The 19,151-nt window shown below is 44.7% G+C and overlaps 1 protein-coding gene across 1 annotated transcript in view; it reads right to left on the bottom strand.

The window, feature by feature from the left end:
* The window catches only part of LOC135379088 (uncharacterized), a 32,796-nt gene extending 19,011 nt beyond the window's left edge, over positions 1–13,785 (bottom strand). Inside the window, exons 1-9 of the mRNA XM_064612340.1 lie at positions 13,646–13,785; positions 7,980–8,189; positions 6,899–7,039; positions 5,981–6,081; positions 4,786–4,911; positions 4,273–4,374; positions 2,832–2,969; positions 1,162–1,263; positions 312–449 (exon numbers count right to left, since the gene is read on the bottom strand). Of these exons, the coding sequence (XP_064468410.1) occupies positions 312–449; positions 1,162–1,263; positions 2,832–2,969; positions 4,273–4,374; positions 4,786–4,911; positions 5,981–6,081; positions 6,899–6,996 (805 nt within the window). The 5' untranslated portion in view covers positions 6,997–7,039; positions 7,980–8,189; positions 13,646–13,785. The remainder of the gene's footprint in view (positions 1–311; positions 450–1,161; positions 1,264–2,831; positions 2,970–4,272; positions 4,375–4,785; positions 4,912–5,980; positions 6,082–6,898; positions 7,040–7,979; positions 8,190–13,645) is intronic.
* Positions 13,786–19,151: the final 5,366 nt, after the last annotated feature.

The raw sequence follows: 19,151 nt of genomic DNA, 5'->3' as shown, positions 1-19,151 counted from the left end.
TAACCTCAACCTGTGCATGCTCAGAAAGGTGAATGACATCTTTTGTGGATCGTGCGCTGTTCCCGAGCATGACTAAAACAGTTAAAAGCATTGTGGAGATTGAAGTAAAGTAAAATACAACTATTTTAAAATGCCACATAACACCTTCTTGCTAGGTACTCAGCATACGACCTGGGAATCGATGGATAGCGCGCGTGCAACCGAAATCCCCTTGGCCATTATGGATCGCGTATGAATAATACCATGGAGTGTGAGGAGCATGTACACGAAAAATGAATCATTTTACCACAACTCGGGATTTTTTCAATTACCTGCATGGCCTGACCGCTGTATGAGTGCGGTCTTCAATCTTTTCACGTGAAGGGGCTTCCTGGTCATGTCTACCTGGTCGGTGAGTGCCTGGAACTCTTCGTCGGTTGAGTCACAAAGCCGCTGCACATTGTCTGCGGCTGGGAACAAATCCAACACCGAGGTTAAAAATTGTTGAGACACATTTCTGTCGTACAATTTCCTGCTCGATCTGAAAAACTAATCTTTTGCCTTTGTCTCGCATTAAATAGTTTTATAATGGCCTATTGCAGGGCTCGGCAACCTCTGCAATCCCAAAGGTCCCATTTTCACTCCTTCTGGTCGTTTCTCTTCCGGGGACGAAAAATATTTAAACCCATTCTAAAATAAGTATTCTTAAAATTCCTTCTTAAAATGTCAAGTAAAACTATGTGAGGGAACACAGAATGACATGACTAAAAAGGATGAGACCAACACAGCTTTCTGGTCATTTCATTTTGTGTTCCCTTCCACTGGCAGCTTTAGAGGCTTTAAGTGGGCACTAAAATGCAAAAACAGCTTGCACTCAACTGAAAGTCTTTGTTTCAATTAGTGTAACGCAAGCAAAATTAGTTTACACACCGCTACCGCTTAGAAGGAAAACGCAATGAAAACAGATCCATCTTTGGCGGCAATGAATGGGATTCACAGGAGGCAACGATTGGTGGCATCCAATGAGACAGCAGGAGAAGAGCGGGTTTACCTATCATGGTTGTATGGATTTGGATCCACACGACCATGATACGTAAGATGATCCACATGATCCACACGACTGCAATCGTTGATCCCGCTAGTATTCGATGCACACAGTTACACTACATGTTTTTGGCTCACCTAGCTCGATGAAGTTGTCGTAGTAGGAGAGAAGGTCCGCTCGTCTAAGTAATTCGTAAAGTTCCCCTTGTGATTTGTCGGACGGTGTGGACGTTACCGCGACTGTAAATCAATGTCATTTTTATCAATAGATCGACATGTACACAAAGTCGGAGTTGAAGTTGTCACTGTAATGTAAATTGAAACTCCTGTCAGTTTCTTGATTTAACAATGCTCAGAAACAAGACGGCAGAGTGGTTGATGTGGCGACAGCACATGTGAAAATCGAGTAAGGCGTGGGTAGGTGTCGTCACTATACTACTGGCACCAGAGCCGTATATTAAAAGGGAGTCTGGCCATTGGGAGGAGTCACAAAAAGAGGCTCGACCTGTCAATCACAGTTTCGGTCCTCTGATTGGTTTCCTTTTTATCAAGGGGGTCGCCATGACACCTTACCGCCACCCAAAATGGCGACGAAAACAAACGCAGTGAAGCGGGGATTTCGTGACAAAAAATTTCCACAGACTACTCTGATTTCACGCCGCAAATGTACATCCTCATATACGTTTCTCGGAAATCAGTTTCAACTTACGCTCATCCGCCGATATCTAACGGAAAATAATACGTTTTGTCGCCGGTGTTAGGCCTAGTGAACACGGCGATCATAATGAAATCATAACAAAAACGGCAGTGTGCTGTACAATCTGATATTTAATAGCTGGATTTCATGGATATAAACATTCTTGCCTCTTATATTCCAACTATTCATGTAGATTTGTTTAAAAATCATACCGACAGCAGAATGTGTCCCAGCAGGTGGTTCTGCCGGCAGCGGTACAACGACGGAAGCAGACGACAATTCCCAACGTGCCTTACGCTCCCTAGGTGGCGCTCATCAAATTTGCACCAACATTCCACTACTTTTGCAGATTGCGAGAGGTATCCATTTCAATCCCATCCAATCCACTTGCCACCCAAAATGGCGCTGCCCATGTTGGATATGGGGACAAATAGTGAGGATACGTTGATTGATAGCGCCCCATATTTCAGAACTCTATTGGTCGCAAAGCTGAAAAAGTGGGTGGAGCTTCTGGTATAGGCATGACCCATTAATGGCCAGACTCCCTTTTAATATACGGCTCTGACTGGCACCTCTATCTCTCTATTCTACATTTCTATGCAGATGTGCATGTGGAGTTCCGTTACCCCCAAAGGACCTATATGTGATTATTTGCGTCAATGTGAGACATTCTTCAACGCAATTACATTGATTAAGTGATTGCAGAAAATAGGATAGGTCCTCAACTGGTTTGTGTGTAAGGCTGGATTTTTGAACCGACGAAGGCAGCTTCCCGGCTTTCAGTGTGCCGTAATATACCGCTACCTAACGCTAATATGGGGTACACGAAGATTGAGTCCTTTTCCCAAGTTTGGTTCTTCATTTGGGGAAAAGGGGGAACTGGTGTACCGAAGAGGGAAGCAAAGAAATGGGGGCGCCGTTTCGAGCGAAAGCTCTTCTTCAGACTAGAAGTGCTTCTTCAGACTAGAGACATTCTAATCTGAAGAAGAGCTTTCGATCGAAACGCCCCCCCCCATTTCTTTACTCCCTTCTTCGGTACACCAGTTCCTCCTTTTTTTCTCCCTGTGTATGTGTACCTGGCAGCTCTTTTAGATTTTGGTTTTTCATTTACCTGACTGCTGTGTCCACTGTGTCAGTGTTTTCTTCAATCTCTTGACGTGAAGTGGCTTTCTGGCCATGTCAACAAGATCAATCACTTCTTGGAAGTCATCCACCGTAGAGTCATAAAGCTGCTGAACATTGTCCCCACCTAAAGACAATTCAAAAAGTTTATTTTTTAATTATTACTGCTGCAATTATTCTTATTTAATTATTAATTATTAATATTTAATTACTACTACAAAAACTACTGCTTCCCATTTTCTCCTCACGACAATTTGGTCGTCTACTGTTTTCATTGCCTGTCCACGCCGGTGCGCAAAGACCCATCTGGAAGCGATTGGTCAAGACAAAGGCGTCACATACACCCTTCGACTTAATCACCTGTTCATCCTACACATAAGTCAAACAGGCCTATTGTTTTCGGAACCGAGAGGCAACCCTAGGGCCCTCGACATTTTTCCGTCGAGAAAACGTCTGGAAAACGTCGTATGCGAGTCGGCGTTGACAGAGAGAACGTGACAATCGTTTTCTGAACCGGCTTCTCTCGATGCTGTCACACTGGTTGTGACGTCTTTGTCTCGCGGCACCTCCTGCGAACCATGCGTAAGTTAAGTTATGCATTGCATGGTAAGCAGCGTCCCTTTTAAGCGTGTTAGCATTAGCAGTGTCAAAATAAAAACAGCAAAGAAAAGCTGTTGGGGGGGGGGGTGAGATGGTGAAGCCTCAACGAGTAAACGTAAACGTAAATGAAGGCAAATGATATGACATTGAAGTAGTTGAAGGCAATTACAAGTAAGGTAGAAAAGTAATTAGGGGTAAATAAAGCAAAAAAGTTGAGTTTAACGAAAATGATGTAGTGATAGCTGTACTTAAGAGAAAGTATGAATGAAATTAGAGACTACCGCAAAGGTAACCCAGGGTTAACGGGGGTAATTAAATGTAGTTAAAGGCAATTCATGGGAATTAAAGCAAATTTTAGACAAATTAAGGCAAGTCATTCTAATTACGAGGATTTAAATGAAATTCAAGGTTACCTCAGGCAGTTGCCTCCGGTTGCAAAAAGGTAATGAAAGTAAATGAGACTAATTAAATATTAGTTAAATCGACTTACATAGAGTAACTGAAAGTGACAAACTACAAGTTAAGTATGTACCAGTGGTGTACAACCGGAAGTGGAGAAACGGAAGTCGAGTTGGACAGGAGGTGGATATGTGGAAGTGAAGACTGCAGCCAAAAACGCGCTTGCTGACGAATTTCTCTCGCATCTAGCGCTAAATCGCCACACACTGTTTTATATTTTTTCCGTATCTTTCTGACTCCAAGACGGCTTAATAGGTCGTGAGTACGCTCTGGGTGATACGGCCACCATCCGTTTTCCTCACATATGTACGTATTTAACTGTCTTCCGTCAGTATTCCACGTACCGAGCGATACGGCCTATTTTGGCTCACCTATCTGCATGAACTTGTCGTGGTAGGAGATAAGATCCGCTCGTCGAAGTAGTGCGTGAAGCTCCCCTTCTGTTCCATCTGCTGCAGTGGACGTTCCTGCGACTGTAAAGTAATGCCGTTTTTATTGCCAGATTGACGCATTCGTTTTGATTGGCAATTCTACCTTACTGTCCCGCACTTCTGGAAAATTATGCATACGGAGAGCAAGACGTTCACCCAAAGGCTGATGCGATCGTTACTTCCACGAGGAACGTTCGTTAACGCGATTGGAATGATTAGGAAGACTTACGGATATTGCAGAAAATAGCTCGTTAACTGATCTGATTGTGAGGCTGGACTTTGAGGCCTAATTCAATGAACTGCCAGCTTTTTGTAGGCCATTCTGTACCGCGCACGCATGCCAACACGCGGTACATGCAGATTCCTTTCTTGTCAATGCGCCGTTAAACGCCCAATAATCGTCATGAACACATGAAGATTCAGCCCTTTCTCCAATTTGGGTGTTCGATTTACCTGGCTGTGGTGTCCATTGTGTCAGTGCTTTCTTCAATCTCTTGACGTGAAGTGGCTTTCTGGCCATATCTACCAGGCGAATCACCTCCTGGAAATCGTCACGAAGCTGCTGGACATTGTCTCCACCTAAGGACAGATCCATAAGTGAGGTCAGTGAGCACAGATGTCTTATTAAGACACGTGACTCCGTGCATTGTAGCAGTTCCGTTCTCATTATTTGTGGCCTTCCTCTCCCCTCAAAGATTTATCTGCATGTTTCCACTGGTATGTTTTCGACGGCACAGTGGCCTTTCTTTTGTTTAACGCATTGACGTATGGCCCATACTCGAACATGCATAATATTGATTTACATATCAATATAGCAACATATTCTCTTTCAAGTCCTTATCATGAGGCGAACATATGTTGAGCTTGAGAAGGTGCATAGCGGCATGTAATGTAGCTACTCTTAGTAATGTAAAGTAATTGTTCTCAGGGTTTGGGGCTTCTGTTGTAGGGTCTTTCGCCTAACATGAAAAAAAGAAAGAAAAACTGTGCGAAAAATCGATTTTTCTGAACATTATGGGGTCGACGCAATTCATATCACAGGAGATTTTACCATAACGTCTGAGGGCTGTTTTCGAGAGAGAAACGTGACCATGTAGACTGTAAAGGGGTGCCGAACATAACACTAACGATCTCATGCGCACGCAAATGGTCGAGACAGCCCCTTGAAGTGGGCGGCGTCCTAAGCACGTCTGCGGTTGCTGGGTTAATGTTGACTTTGAAATATATTTTTGCAAACGAGTTACATCAAGATGAACATATCCCTTACTGTAGACAACCGTGGTGGCATGCACACGATATTTTGTACTGGATGATTCGCCTCGTCACGGTTCCAGAAAGAAAGGAACTATGTACTCTAATACCTTTCGGGTTTGCCTCGAACAGGAACTCAATTCGACCTATATCGAGAGTTAGTTTACATTCGCTAAATCCCATCACACGGGACAGAGTACTACAAATGGCTACAATCTCGGAAGAGGGCATGGCCGAACTTCTGCTGGTATCGTATAAGGTTTTGAACCCGCGATCTTCGACGCTCCTTGGTTGACGACGAAAGCGTCACGTCGCTGATTGAAATGCGCGGTGATATGTAGTTCCACCGCAAGCACCACTATCACCACCATCATCATGAAGTTACGTTTTGGCTCACCTATCTCGATGAATTTGTCGTAGTAGGAGAGAAGGTCTGCTCCTTGAAGGAGTGTGCGAAGCTCCAGCTCTGACTCATTTCTGGTAACGGACGCCATCTCTCTGCAAAGGACGTTAGCTTTTAGCGAACAGCGTGGTAAACATGCAGGAAAAATGGCGAATCAAATGGTCGCCTATCTGAGGTAAAATTTGCGCTGCAGATGGTAGTGATCAAAACGCAAGCTGCTAATCTGTCAGTAGCAAACATATCTTTCAACTGGCTGTGTTATGTATTCCCTTTTCAAACAAGTCGTACAAAAATACGCTGACGATTCACAGTGAGAATACCGAAATTAAACCAGCCGTCACATCACTAAGAATGCATTCGACGACGTGGTTGCATCTTCTTCGGGCATGGTCAGGTGTTTACAAAAATTAATCAGCATGGCCAAACTTCCGAGATTTCGCAGATGTCCCGAAACAGTTGTTTGCTGAACATGAAGTGAAGGAACATATTCGAACATCTGTATATTCGTGCATCTTGAATGAGTTACCACTTTCAATGTTACTTTGTGGTTGGCCCTACCCAACACAGTAACATGGCCGCAGCGTTATCCACGTTCCTCAGGGAAACCCAATTTCTAGGCAGGCTGCGGTGGCTCCAATCGGCAGTGAGAGAACAGCGCCACTTATTCTTATTGTTCAGGTAGTTTTTATTATCTTTTTCGTTTCCTCTATCCGTTTTTTAAGGGATTGAAAACAGTGGAATCCCACAATACCTGTAATACATGCATGCCAACAAATGCTGACCTGTCGTAATCTCTACCTAAGTTTAAAGTGTACTACAAGCGTTTTTCATCTGTATGATGACATGTCAGTTCCGGATAAAATAACGAACATTGTTTTGGGTAGGACATATAACGATAGAAGCTCTGCCTACCTTACTTTCGCTGTTCTTGTTAGTAGATTTGTATTATGCTGCGCTGTTCCTCTGCTTACTTTCCCTATGGCAGCAAAGCCCGTGAGGAACTTTGGCATACACTTCTCATCATCACGGGTTGATGCTCTCGCCGCCACGATCCTAGCGGAATGAAATAGGGTGAAGGGTGAATAAGATACCAACAACAACAATACGACCAACAAGTTTATTTCAAGATGATGAACCGGGATGAATAGGATGCAGCTCCGTTATTGCTTTGACAGTGGCGATGGGGAAGGGGGGGGGGGGGGGGGTAATGACTGGAAGGGCTCGCCGTTGTTGACCACAGAGAAGTGGGCGTCATCACGACTAAAGCAAAAGAAAAAAAGAGAAGCATGCAGGATAGAGATTAAAGTTTGGAGACGCGTAGAGGGTGCATGAATTCGTCGGGGGAACGAAGTGCTGTATGGGTCGTCGAGTAAGAGCTGCCTTCTGCGGAAAGAGAATTGTGTTTTTTTATTTTAGCGGAACGTTCGGGAGGAGAACCACTGAGGAGGAGGCGTTTTATGTATAAACAAATCTCGGCCTCGTCATCAAGCAACCTCGCAATAAAGTTGTTGTTATCTAACGGAACCTGCTGGGACGGAGCTACGCCACACTTCTGAAACTGGACTGAACAGAACTGAACTTAGGAAGCAGTATAGTGTTGATATTTTAGGGTTTGCACATATTGAAGTTCTTATTTTTCTTTTTTTTTCTCTCTCTCGCTCTCTGCTTCAATCAAACAATGCAACCGCACCATATTAAGTGATTTTGTGAGTCTTGGAGTGACACTTACTGCTACTTCACAGTGATTTACTTCCTGTATTTTGAAATGCGTGACTTCTTATTTAGCACGATCCGATTTATTTATCCAAATAAATAAATAAAGAGGATGATGCTATTGTAGCGCAATTGCTGGTAATAAACGTAAGCAAAAATAAGCAAATAAAATACTATTCCTCTCCCTAATAACGGCATTTACAGCGACATGCTCGGACGTGGCAGGATGCTTCGGTGTTTGGGACAGAGCGTATCGGAAAATAAAGAAATGCCACGGTACCAGTGTCAGTTGTTCCGCTGTTGTGGGGCATGACTGTACTACTGAGGCGTGTCTCTGGCGAAGGCGACGGTGTCGTTCAGGTGGGCTGCGTCCTCACCGAGTTGACTTTGCGATGCGGTATTCAGTTCAATCTTATGAGGCGACTTGGAGTGCGTCTGGCTGACAGGGCTTCCATGTCTTATGTCCTAACCGCGTTGCATTATGGGTCGCCTGAGAAAAAACGTTGAAAAGTGTAGAACCTCAAGTGAATGTCCAGAAGTTAAATCTTTGCAACTCGATACGCATATGATACAAAGAACAGCACTATGATGCAGCAACAATGAACACGTAACGCGATATACATTTCTCTAAAGTGCATCTACCAAGAATCGTTTTAGTGAGTTTGTTTTAACCGAATGGATTCAAAAGGCGAAATTGCTGTACGACGTCTATTTCCAACACCTCCCGAACCCTGTAAAAACGTTCCGTCTGACTGACGCAAGTCGGGAACTGGGATACATCACTCTCCGACATCCCATGTCGCGGGCCTTGATCAGGGGTAGCTGTCCTTGACGAAAGCGATTATCGAACACCGTCCCAGAGGTGATGTCTTTAGATTTGGTGCTGATAAACCACTTTGCCTTTCCCCCTGCTTCGTACATCATGGACTAAACCATCCCTAAATTAAATTATAGTCGTAGACTATAACTGTATAAGACTATATAAGACTATAACTGTATAAGACTATATAAGACTATAACTGTATAAGACTGTAACTTCAGAAAGAACATCGTTTCGCAGAATTATAGAAGTCAGTAAGTAATGGGAGCCAGACGTATCTCTAGCAGTACAACAGTAACTGTTCACGCGGGCGCTCGCTATGTTGGCAGGTATCGGGTGTCTCAAGTGATCCGTGCTGTTCTTGGAAAAACTATCAAATGACTACAGGCTAGTCCAAAGGCAGAGTGATCAACTACCCCAAGTGGGTGAACGCCGAAATGGCCTATATTCGATCCGTACAACGCTTGCGTAGCATGACGTTACACTTCTTCATGTAACACGTCGCTCATGTACCTTGAGCATCATACTCTCGACCCATCCTTTCCCTGGGCCGCAAAACACTTTCCTTGTGACCGGTCTCGATGTTGCTGCGTCGTGCCTTTGTTAAACCTTCACTGGAAGTCGCAAATTAAAGGCGCCCGTCTGATTGACCAGAGGTGACGCCTCCAGTGCAGTGGGTAAAGCATGAGGCTCCATGCAGTGCTTCTCTCATGCCTCACATAAGAACTTCCCTTTTCTAAATTCACTCGTCTGACTAGGGATATGTGTAACAGTGAGTACAGAGACGACCGCGATTGCTCCAGAGCCGCGTTCCAGTCGACGAGTAAGACGAATGTCGAAACTCTTACCCATGAAGTCGGCCCAGGACGCACATTAACCCCACTTGTCCCCACCCTTTCCCGACGTCCTTTCTCCGTCTGTCCACATTTGTACGCCGCTAATACCCACCATTGCTTCGCCGCGTTAACAAGGAATTAAAAAAAGTATTAAAGCTATATATCCATAGCTTAAAAACCCGAGACTAGGCGACAAAAAAACGACAAACACAGACAAGGTGAGACCTTGTCTGTGTTTGTCGTTTTTTTGTCGCCTAGTCTCGGGTTTTTAAGTTATGCATCTATACCACCAGCTTGCTTGCTACCTCTCTATCCTCTCGTATTAAAGCTAGTTAATATATGGGGATGTATAGAATGGATCTACATACATATAGGTTAGATAATACATGGGGCACCGGGAAATCGTTAAGCTGTGTCGAATATCCTTATGGCTATCATGCACCTATTGACGTGCACCGCGAGAACAAATAAAGTATTTTTCAACGATTTTGAATTGGTTGCGCATTAACTTGTGTTAATGTACATAGCGTATCGTCAGTTTGATATTCGAATTAGAGCCATTGCTGCTCATTCCTCTGAGTTGGTCAGCGTGTTGTCGAGAAGATAGAGGTACGGAGTATCGGAGACAGTGACAGAGGAGGGAATTCTATAGCGGGCATACACATTTGATTCCAGGGAGGACGTGCATTTTTGAGCGGCCCTTATGCCCCATTTCATTCCCCGTTCCCCGTTCGCTACGGAAAGTCACGTGGTTCGCAGTGACGGCCATTTTATTAGGCAAACTGCGAATGACCGTGCCTTGCTTAGGAAAATATAAATAGAATAAAAAGAAGAAGAAGAAAACAGTAGAAAGCAGACTGGGCCAAGTATTTGAAACATAACAGTTTCTTTTTCTTTTCATTATGCAAGGGCATCAACTCCAAGGCTTCGCCCCATCGGAGACGCTTCATCTACTGACAGCTGGATACGAGGCCTCTCACGCAGCACTGAGAGAAACGCTTCCAGCACTATTTTCACCTCTGGGCGGTCGAATCGCGCGAAAGCAACGAATAATGGCCGCTGACATTCCTATGAGCCACAGCTGTTTAACCTCTCTGACGGTCTATAGAGGTGCCGTAATGAACATTTTCCACGACGCTTCTGCGCATGCTCTGTGACCTTGACGGCGCCGAAGAAGTCTATAGTTGGCGCCAATATGGCCCCTGCTATAGGGCACCTCCAGTTCCGTATATTAAAAGGGAGACTGGCCACTAATGGATCATGCCTATACCTGAAGCTCCACCCACGTTTACAGCTCTCCGACCAATGAAGTCTTGAAATATGGGGCGCTATCAATCAGCCCATCCTCACTATTTTCCCCCCTATCCAACATGGGCAGCTCCATTTTGGATGGCACATGGATTGGATTGGATTGAAATGGATACCTCTCGCAATCTTGGTTGTTGGCGCAAATTGATGAGCGCTACCTAGGGAGCGTACGGCGCGTCGGGAATTGTCGTCTGCTATCTGTCGTCTGCTGCAGAACCTGCTGGGACACATTCTGTTGTCGGCAAGATTTTTAAACAAATCTACGTGAATAGTTGGAATATAAGAGGAATAATGTTTATATCCATGAAATCCAGCGATTAAATATAAGATTGTACAGTACAGAGCGGTTTTTCTTATGATTTCGTTGTGATCTCCGTGTTCACAAGGCCTAACACCGGCGGCAAACGTGTTATTTTCAGTTAGATATCGTAACAGGTTAGTCTGTGAATTTCTCACGAAATCCCCGCTTCACTGTGTTTGTTTTCGTCGCCATTTGGGGTGGCAGTATGGTGCCATGGCGACCCCCTTGGTAAAAAGCAAACCAATCAGAGGAGCGAAACTGTGATTGACAGGTCGATACTTTTTTGCAGAGTTCGAGGTAACTCGTTACAAGTAACTCGTTACTGTAACTAAGTTCCTTTTTTTGGTAACTTGTAACGTAACTCGGTACTTTTGCGCCGTGGTAACTTTCAGAGGAACTAGCTCCTTTTTTTGGTAACTTTGCCAAAGTAACTTAAGTTAAGTTCCAAGTTACTTTTAACTCGCTTTTCACTCGCTTTTGACTCACGTCCACACATTTTCTTGCTTTCTCTCCGGTTCCTTCATGGCATATTTTGCCATAGAACGTGATATTCAATGGGTGACAGTATTTTATTCAGGAAATAAGAACTGCTGCCATTGAAATAAAGCTGAACCATTGTGCGCCCACATGGGGTAAGATGCAAAGCGTTCGAATAGGCCTCTACCAGAAAAACGACATCATGACATATTGGTAGACAGACTGAAACCGAAACAAAGCGGAGGGACGGCTGGGTTCCATGAACGGGCACTTGTTCGCTGTCTCCCATTGAAAGAAAAGTAGGACCGAGGGTCTCGTCCATTGAAGGGGTCATGTCGTAATCCCCTCAAGACTGTGACTTTCGGTCGCGACCTTGTTCACCTCTAGCTTCAAGCGTAGTTCAATTCTACCAAATTTTGGCGCCGTCGAACACTATGACGTCATTTATTTACAAACAGTGAGAGGTCTATTGTGGGGCATAAAGGAAAACGATCTAAGCGTGTTGCACTCCTCCGCAGGCAACTCAAGGTCTAACTCAACTGCTCGCGCGCTGCACCTGCGTAATGCTATTTTGTGTCCGGAGTAACTTGGAAGTAACTCGTTCTTTTTGTTAAGTAACTCAGTAACTGCGAGTTAGATTTCATGCTGAAGAACTTCGTTATTAACTTAGTTACATTTAGCACGCGGTAACTTAACTTCTAACGAGTTCTTTTTGACGGGTAACTTCTCAATCTATGCTTTTTTGTGACTCCTCCCAATGGCCAGACTCCCTTTTAATATACGGCTCTGGGTGCCTCAATATCTGCGCCCTCTTTGCAAACAGAGCGCAAGTAGCATAAGCATCTGTGCGCAAGTCTGTGCTTTGCGCACGTCGATCGTGTTTCGTTGGACAGCCTCTTGGATACAACGCAGTGCGAAAAAAAAAACATTGTTTAACGCGCGTTGAAAACTATTTTGTAATTCTTCGCAAGTGTGTTACGTAGTACTTCACTATCACGTTCAACCTACCCACCAGTGAGCGGGCAAAAACACTGTTCCCCGTGGCGGAAATTTGTGGACGATGCAATCGACGGGATGCCCTCTTTGAAATTCATTATTATGTAAAGTACGGAGAACTGACACATAATACCTAATGGTGTACGTCACACCATGGGAGGGTGGTGCACGGTGGTATATATTGCCATGGTGTTTCTGTTCTACCCTATGGTTCAAATTACCTTTGTGGTCAATGTTTGCAGGGGTTACCATGTCGGATTCCCTTTTTGAATATGTATATGAACGGAATTTTTAATATAATACCATTTTGAATATAATACGTAATCCAACAAGACTGGAGAAATGGTATTGCGGCTCGTAAGTGGTGTGTAAGGGATATTGGTACTCAGCCAATATACATTCTGCGCCGTCGTTCTGGAATCATCATCAATATGCGTTAAGTACCCAAGTGATAAGCTTCAAGTGGACTCTTCGCGTGATGCCTTCGTATATTTTTATCGTCTTATCAGTTGTTGATGCGACAGCGGGCGACCCAAGGTGACCTTTCTTCTTCTTCTTTTTTTTTTTTTTACTGGACCGACCATGAAACGTAGAGTCCCTTAACGACATCGACAAACTGTTTAGCAGCAGGTCAAGTACAGCATCTGTTTGTCCAACCACTACCTGATACCGGATGGAATGGAGCAGTGAGATTTTTCTCCACCGCCAACGCTACCTGATGCGTAGATCACCAAGTGTGGGAGGTGAACTACGCGGACGCATAGCGATACCAGCCATTATCGCAAAGATTAGCATTAATAAAGAAAACTCCGGTGAAATAAATAATACGTTGAACAATAAGGTGTGGATATGGGGTTTCCCAGAGGCCCTTGGTAAGAATTCCGCTGCATATTCACGAAATGAGGAGAACGGAATGCTGAAGTAACGCCGATGACAGGGAAGAAGCGCATTGTATGCGGTCACGATCTATAAATAATATTATAGTAACGTAATAATTGTAACGTAATAATAACGTAATAACGCATAATTGTAATACTACGATCTGTCTATGAGCACAGGGAGCCGAATAGCTAGAGGTTCACACGAAGACAGCTCATTGGGAAGGTGTTATATTGGTACTATTACCTATAATGTTGATCAATTCCAATTTTCCAATAACAATGAACGAGACAGCATTAATAATATACGTGCGGGGATTAGAATCTCACCTGCCTTCCGATGTCCCCTCCTAGACTCGCAGTTGGGCTGAGGATCGGGGCGACGCCTGCGTGAAATACGCTTATATCAGAGACGGACCAGCATTATCTTTCACCGCGCACTTGTTCCCCGTCCACTTAAGCGTCGCCGTGCCGTGTGCAGATGTGGACTTCGGGTTCAAACGGACAGGCGAGTCTGTCTACCTGTCGGGGTTCACGTGATCATGTCGTCCATTTCCTAGACTTCTCTGCGCGCGCAGACGTATCTGAGAAATCAGATCGCTGGATGACTGTTAGAGGAGGTAATTTCCGGCGGAACATTTCTCATGTCTACTGAGGAAGAAAGAGTAAAAAAAAAAGGTGACTTCTCTAGGCGAGTGACGGAGTCTTTTTACTTCGGTTTCGCGGAATATTTAAGAATTTACCGTTCTATTTTTTTCTCAGATGTGTGCCACCGACACAATGTTGCCGTTTGAACTGTGACGTTGCAGCTTCGCACTTTAAAGGGACTATCGCATCCGAAAAATGCTGTATGAGTCTGATACGTTAATGTTCGGCATAATTTCACACTCTACTTGGCCTAGTTTCTTTTCCTAAAAGCTATTAATATTGTTATTAATTAATGAATTAACGTTTCTTATTCAATAAACGACTTTTAAACATTGTGACTCCTCCTTGCAGCTGAGCCAGCATGATGTAATCTGGGCACTCCAATGGGAGCGCAGCGTCCGGGGTCTGCTTCGCGGTCGCACCGCCACATTCGCACGCCGACTTTCGCTTACCAGTGTGAGTAATGACGCGACCATGTTCCGTGGAAAACAGTGTTACTCTCCCGGCTGTGCAAACACGTACCGCGCTAACGAGAAACAGAATTCCACGAACGGATCTCAGACCTTTCCAGGACCTGCCGACGCCGTTCATCATTCTCGCCCGACGATAGGACGCCAAGATATATGTGCCGCTCCTTGACTGGCCTTGTCCGCGCCAAAGGGCGCTTCTCTTCATATTTTGTTACCGGTTCGCTGGATTTCCTACACGTCATAGTCATTCTGTAGCAGCGTTTCCGCCACTGTGGATCCCGAACCCCAGTGGGGTCGTGACCGGCTCAGCGTGGGGCCGCTAATCGGTGCAGGAACTACAAACAAGAGGTGTCCAGAGACTCATTTTATTCGTTGGAGAACACTCTGCGCTGAAAAACTGGGGTCACCTCGGTGCTCCTTTAAACCTAACAGCTCAAGGGGTGCCGTCATTCCCCAAGGCAGGTTTTCGAAATGCATTACCAATTACCGCATTATCACGTGATACCAAGCCACCAATGAGGGACGTGTTGCGGAGTTGTAGTAGCGTGGCCTGGAATCGCCTCTTTAGTGTGCGATATTCTGGGACACAAACACCAGTACAGGCAGCAGAGGGGCTCTTCCAGTGGAAACCAGCTGGAACACTAGAAAAACAAATTTCAGGGTACCGTAAACGGCTTGGCTTGACTTGGATTCACCTAACGTAACCAGGCAACGTCGCCATTTCCCTTCCACGCAGATTGGGCCAGCTGTGTCGACGCTCTGCGACAAATGCAATTTTATGTAAACTAGCCTGAGATTGCCTATGCCAGACGACCCTAGATGGTACATAAACTAATGTGTGTACAGATATACGGGCATAGCCAATTTCAATGGGAAAAAGGAACTCCTAGGTAGGGACACTATAATATCAGTTAAACAATAATTTGATTTAGAAACACAGACGTCACAGTGTAGTTTTTTTTACCACCAGGGTCAGTGATCTATGGGAGCATTACATGTACAAGAGCTAACCAAATGAATAAATAAATTGAAGTGATATAGTGGATAACGGTCACGTGAGTAGATTCGGCCAATAACCGGCATTCGGCCAATTCGGCATTCCTAGATATCACTAAAAATATAAGCTCTGCAAGCGCGTCTGTACGCAGAGAGGACGCAGTGAGAGGGAAGAGGGAGGGCGCCGCCGTAGCCAATGGTGCTTTCTTAGTGGAGTAACAGAGAGAGAGAGAGAGAGAGGAGATACGGGCAGAACGCTAGGTTAGTTGCAGAGCGTATACCTATAACAGTGCATTCCCTTAGAGGTGTTCCCTTCTTCAACAGTGCGTGGGCCTCGAACTTGACCCAAACATGAAAAATTGTTGTCTGTTTCGCGCGTCCTTCTGACACAAACAAAAGACAGTTCTGTGCTTTCCTTGACTGCTGTTAGGTGGGAACGGTTGACCTATGTTCCCGAAGCGCATACGGGGGGTTATCAGATCTGGTGACGTGGTGAGAGCTTAAAGGGACAGTCTGGACCCCAGATGTGAAGTAAATAGGCCTTATCAGATGATTACTTATATTTTTCCGAGCCACCATGCAAAATATTTGGTTTATATTCAGCTCCGAGAATTTGTAATGCAATTTTCAACTTGCATCTTTTACCTCCGACTGTAAAACGCATTTTGACAGTCGTGACGCCAGGAGCGTTCCCTTCCGGCCTTTGCGGCGTCTGCTCGGCTCCTCTCGGCGGGCTGTGTGTTCTTTGGGCAAAGCCGTTCTTGGCTTCCGTACTTTCAATACGCATGGCATTCCTGCTTTGTATTAACTGTCACTGGGTACTGCATATGTGACGGTATTGTTGAGCGATAAAGCGCAGGTGTTCCTTAGTGCATCGTGAGAACAAGAATGAAAACACAACGTGCGTGTCATTTTTCGGGTTCGCGGAGACCGAACCCCCAAAACAGTTGGGTGTAGCCAGTATTCACCGTCCTGGATAAAAGCCCACTGCAGTACCAATGCCTTTTGAAAAGACAAGTACGTGTTGTTAAGTTCCAAGCCCGTTCCCGTCACACATTTGGCATACACAGGATAAACATTTCGTCAGGCGAGTCTCCGTGAGTTACACCACCAACACCCGCATAGAAAATGTTACAAGCCACATAGTTACAAGAAGTAGCAACTTATTGTTACAAGTTACAAGCTACATATGAATAGCATAAGTTATTGAACAAATCGCCAATCATAACTGCGTAAAGTCTCACCTGAAAATCTCACTTTGCACCTCAAACAAGCGCCGAGTGTTGTTGTGTCGTCTTCTGCAATTGTGACGTCGGGAACAACAGTGACGTCACGGGGAAACCGAAACCGAATATGGGTTAACCGTAGTATTTAATTCATTTTCTCTAAAACGGGAATGCTTTCACGTTTTCTATTTTACGTGCGCAGCACAATCTAATGGAGTCGCAATCCGAATACCCTCCGGAGGTCCAGACTGTCCCTTTAAAGGAATGGAGCGCATTTCGGGAAAAGTGCACGATTAACTTTCGGTAGATTAGTATTCTCGTAGGAGCCCGGGATTATTTAGGCTCAGAAACTACCGCATGGAGGTTAGCCTCACGTAAAAATATGAAGCTGATCTGCATTGATTGTTTAACTGATCGAGCGAGAATGTATCGATCATTCGTAAAAAATGGCACCTTTGAGGTTGTATTTTCACGTACGTGGGCCGGTATCGTGCCATTTGTACAACAGATCCTCAGTTGAACATATCTACAGTTGAATTTTTTGATAACCGAGAATAATAATCGTCACCGGAAAGTGCTGCTCTTCATTGGTTAGTTGACGTCTTTTGGGAGGTAAAACGTGATGTCTTTGTGGCTGTCTCCTTTTCCATTTTGAAAATTTACCAGTAATGGGGTAGCGTATCGGCCTCCGGATGTGGAACTCCCTAGTGATCGTCGTAGAATAAAGTTGGCGCTGATCTGCACTCGAAAGGGTCGTTGGAAGCTAGCCCTGTGATTGTCAACCTTTTAGACTGTACTGCCAAAGCCTCTGACCACGGGATGAGGGAAAACTGTAATGTAGCATTCAAGCCAAAGTCACGCTTGTTTACGCACAGAATAGCAGTTCTACTTTCTGTTTCTCTGTCGCGACGTAGACAAGAGTAGCGCCGTCAGACAAGTACTACATTTTCGGACGATGCTCAATAAACAAGTGGCAACATTGTCCACCGCAATATTGTCGTGCACCAGGCAATCAAATACGACGACGACGATACGTATACTTGTAGAACGGTAGAACAGTAGAAGGTGAACTTCCTTCAATTAGTGATAATGGCACCTTACACATAAGATGTGAATGCGCTGACGATTTTTTCTCCTCGATTAGCAAAAAAAAAAAAAACACACACATGTAAACTTGTCATCATGTCATGTCACCATGTCATGCGACAGGGTGTCTTCCACACAGGCACTTTTTTTTTCAAACTTCCTAGACAACATCAACTATAGCGTTCTTGTCGTCTTATCAGTTGTTTACTCGACTGCTGGCTACGCCAGATGACCTTTCCTAGTGAAGATACCGTTAAAAGTATATGACTTTGTAATCGATTGCGACAAAACCTCATAACGGCAGGATAAAAACAACAGCTGTTTCTCACAACCACCGCTAGAGACCATTGAACGAATGGGCTACTGAGACTGTTCCACCACCGCTAATACTTCCTGTTGCGTAGGCTACCGACCATGGGAGGAGAACTACGTCCGTGTCTAGCAATAGGAACCGTAATAGGAGGAATTTGCTTTCGTTATCAAATACTCCTGCAAAATGAATAGGATATTCGAGAAACAGGTGGCAGATTTCGTCGAGACATTTAGCGAGAATGCTGCTTCATATACATCAAATGAGGACAACACAGTGCCTAAGGGACACTTACGGGACCTGCACGCATTATTTACTGCTTATGAGTATCAATATGACATAATAGTAGCACTGCCAGCCGTTAATGAGATGTGGGACGATGAAAGGCCGTCACAATCCAAACGCATTACTGAAAATACGCTGTATCATTCCTGAACAGCAATCATGAGACTGCGCTAAAAGTAAAAATAAATAAATAAATAAAAATAACGAATGCATAAGAGGATAGTTCGCACTGGATTCTCATCTCACTTTTTGTCGTCGATTGCCACTCAGACGGGGCTGAGATGGAGATGTATCGGTCACCTGAAGAACACTGAAGCAACGCTTATGTGAAACATGCTTACGTGAGATGCAGATAAGCGTTATCATTTATGATTCACTGCGCACTTGTGCACCGTCAAAGTAAGCGCTGCCGTTTCGTTAGGGAAATGTGGCCGTCATCTCAGAATGGAGGAATTCAGAACGTGTAAATGTTAAACGAGCAGTGAGGCGACATTTAACATTTTTCACTCGTGAAGCTGTCTACCACGAGTCACCATGCAATGCATTTGTTGCTGTGCGCTGCATTGTCAATGGGCTATCCAATACTATATATCTAAAGAGCCGGAAAAAGCAGTAGCGATGGTCCTGCACGATCATCACGTGACAAGTTCCCTCACCTTTCTTCCTTGTGTCTTTCGTCCCGGCTTCGTCCCAAGCAGCACAATATACTGAAAGAACATAGGGGTGGACGGCATGTGTCTTATCAAAGTTGTGTACTTTCACGAGTCTGTTCAAGGCCGTCCACCTACCCGTCCACCCCCATATTGCACTCGACT

The sequence above is a fragment of the Ornithodoros turicata genome, chromosome 1 (assembly GCF_037126465.1).
Source record: "Ornithodoros turicata isolate Travis chromosome 1, ASM3712646v1, whole genome shotgun sequence".
In the NCBI taxonomy this organism is placed as follows: Eukaryota; Metazoa; Arthropoda; class Arachnida; order Ixodida; family Argasidae; genus Ornithodoros; species Ornithodoros turicata.
This window is presented reverse-complemented; position numbering and strand designations above follow the sequence as displayed.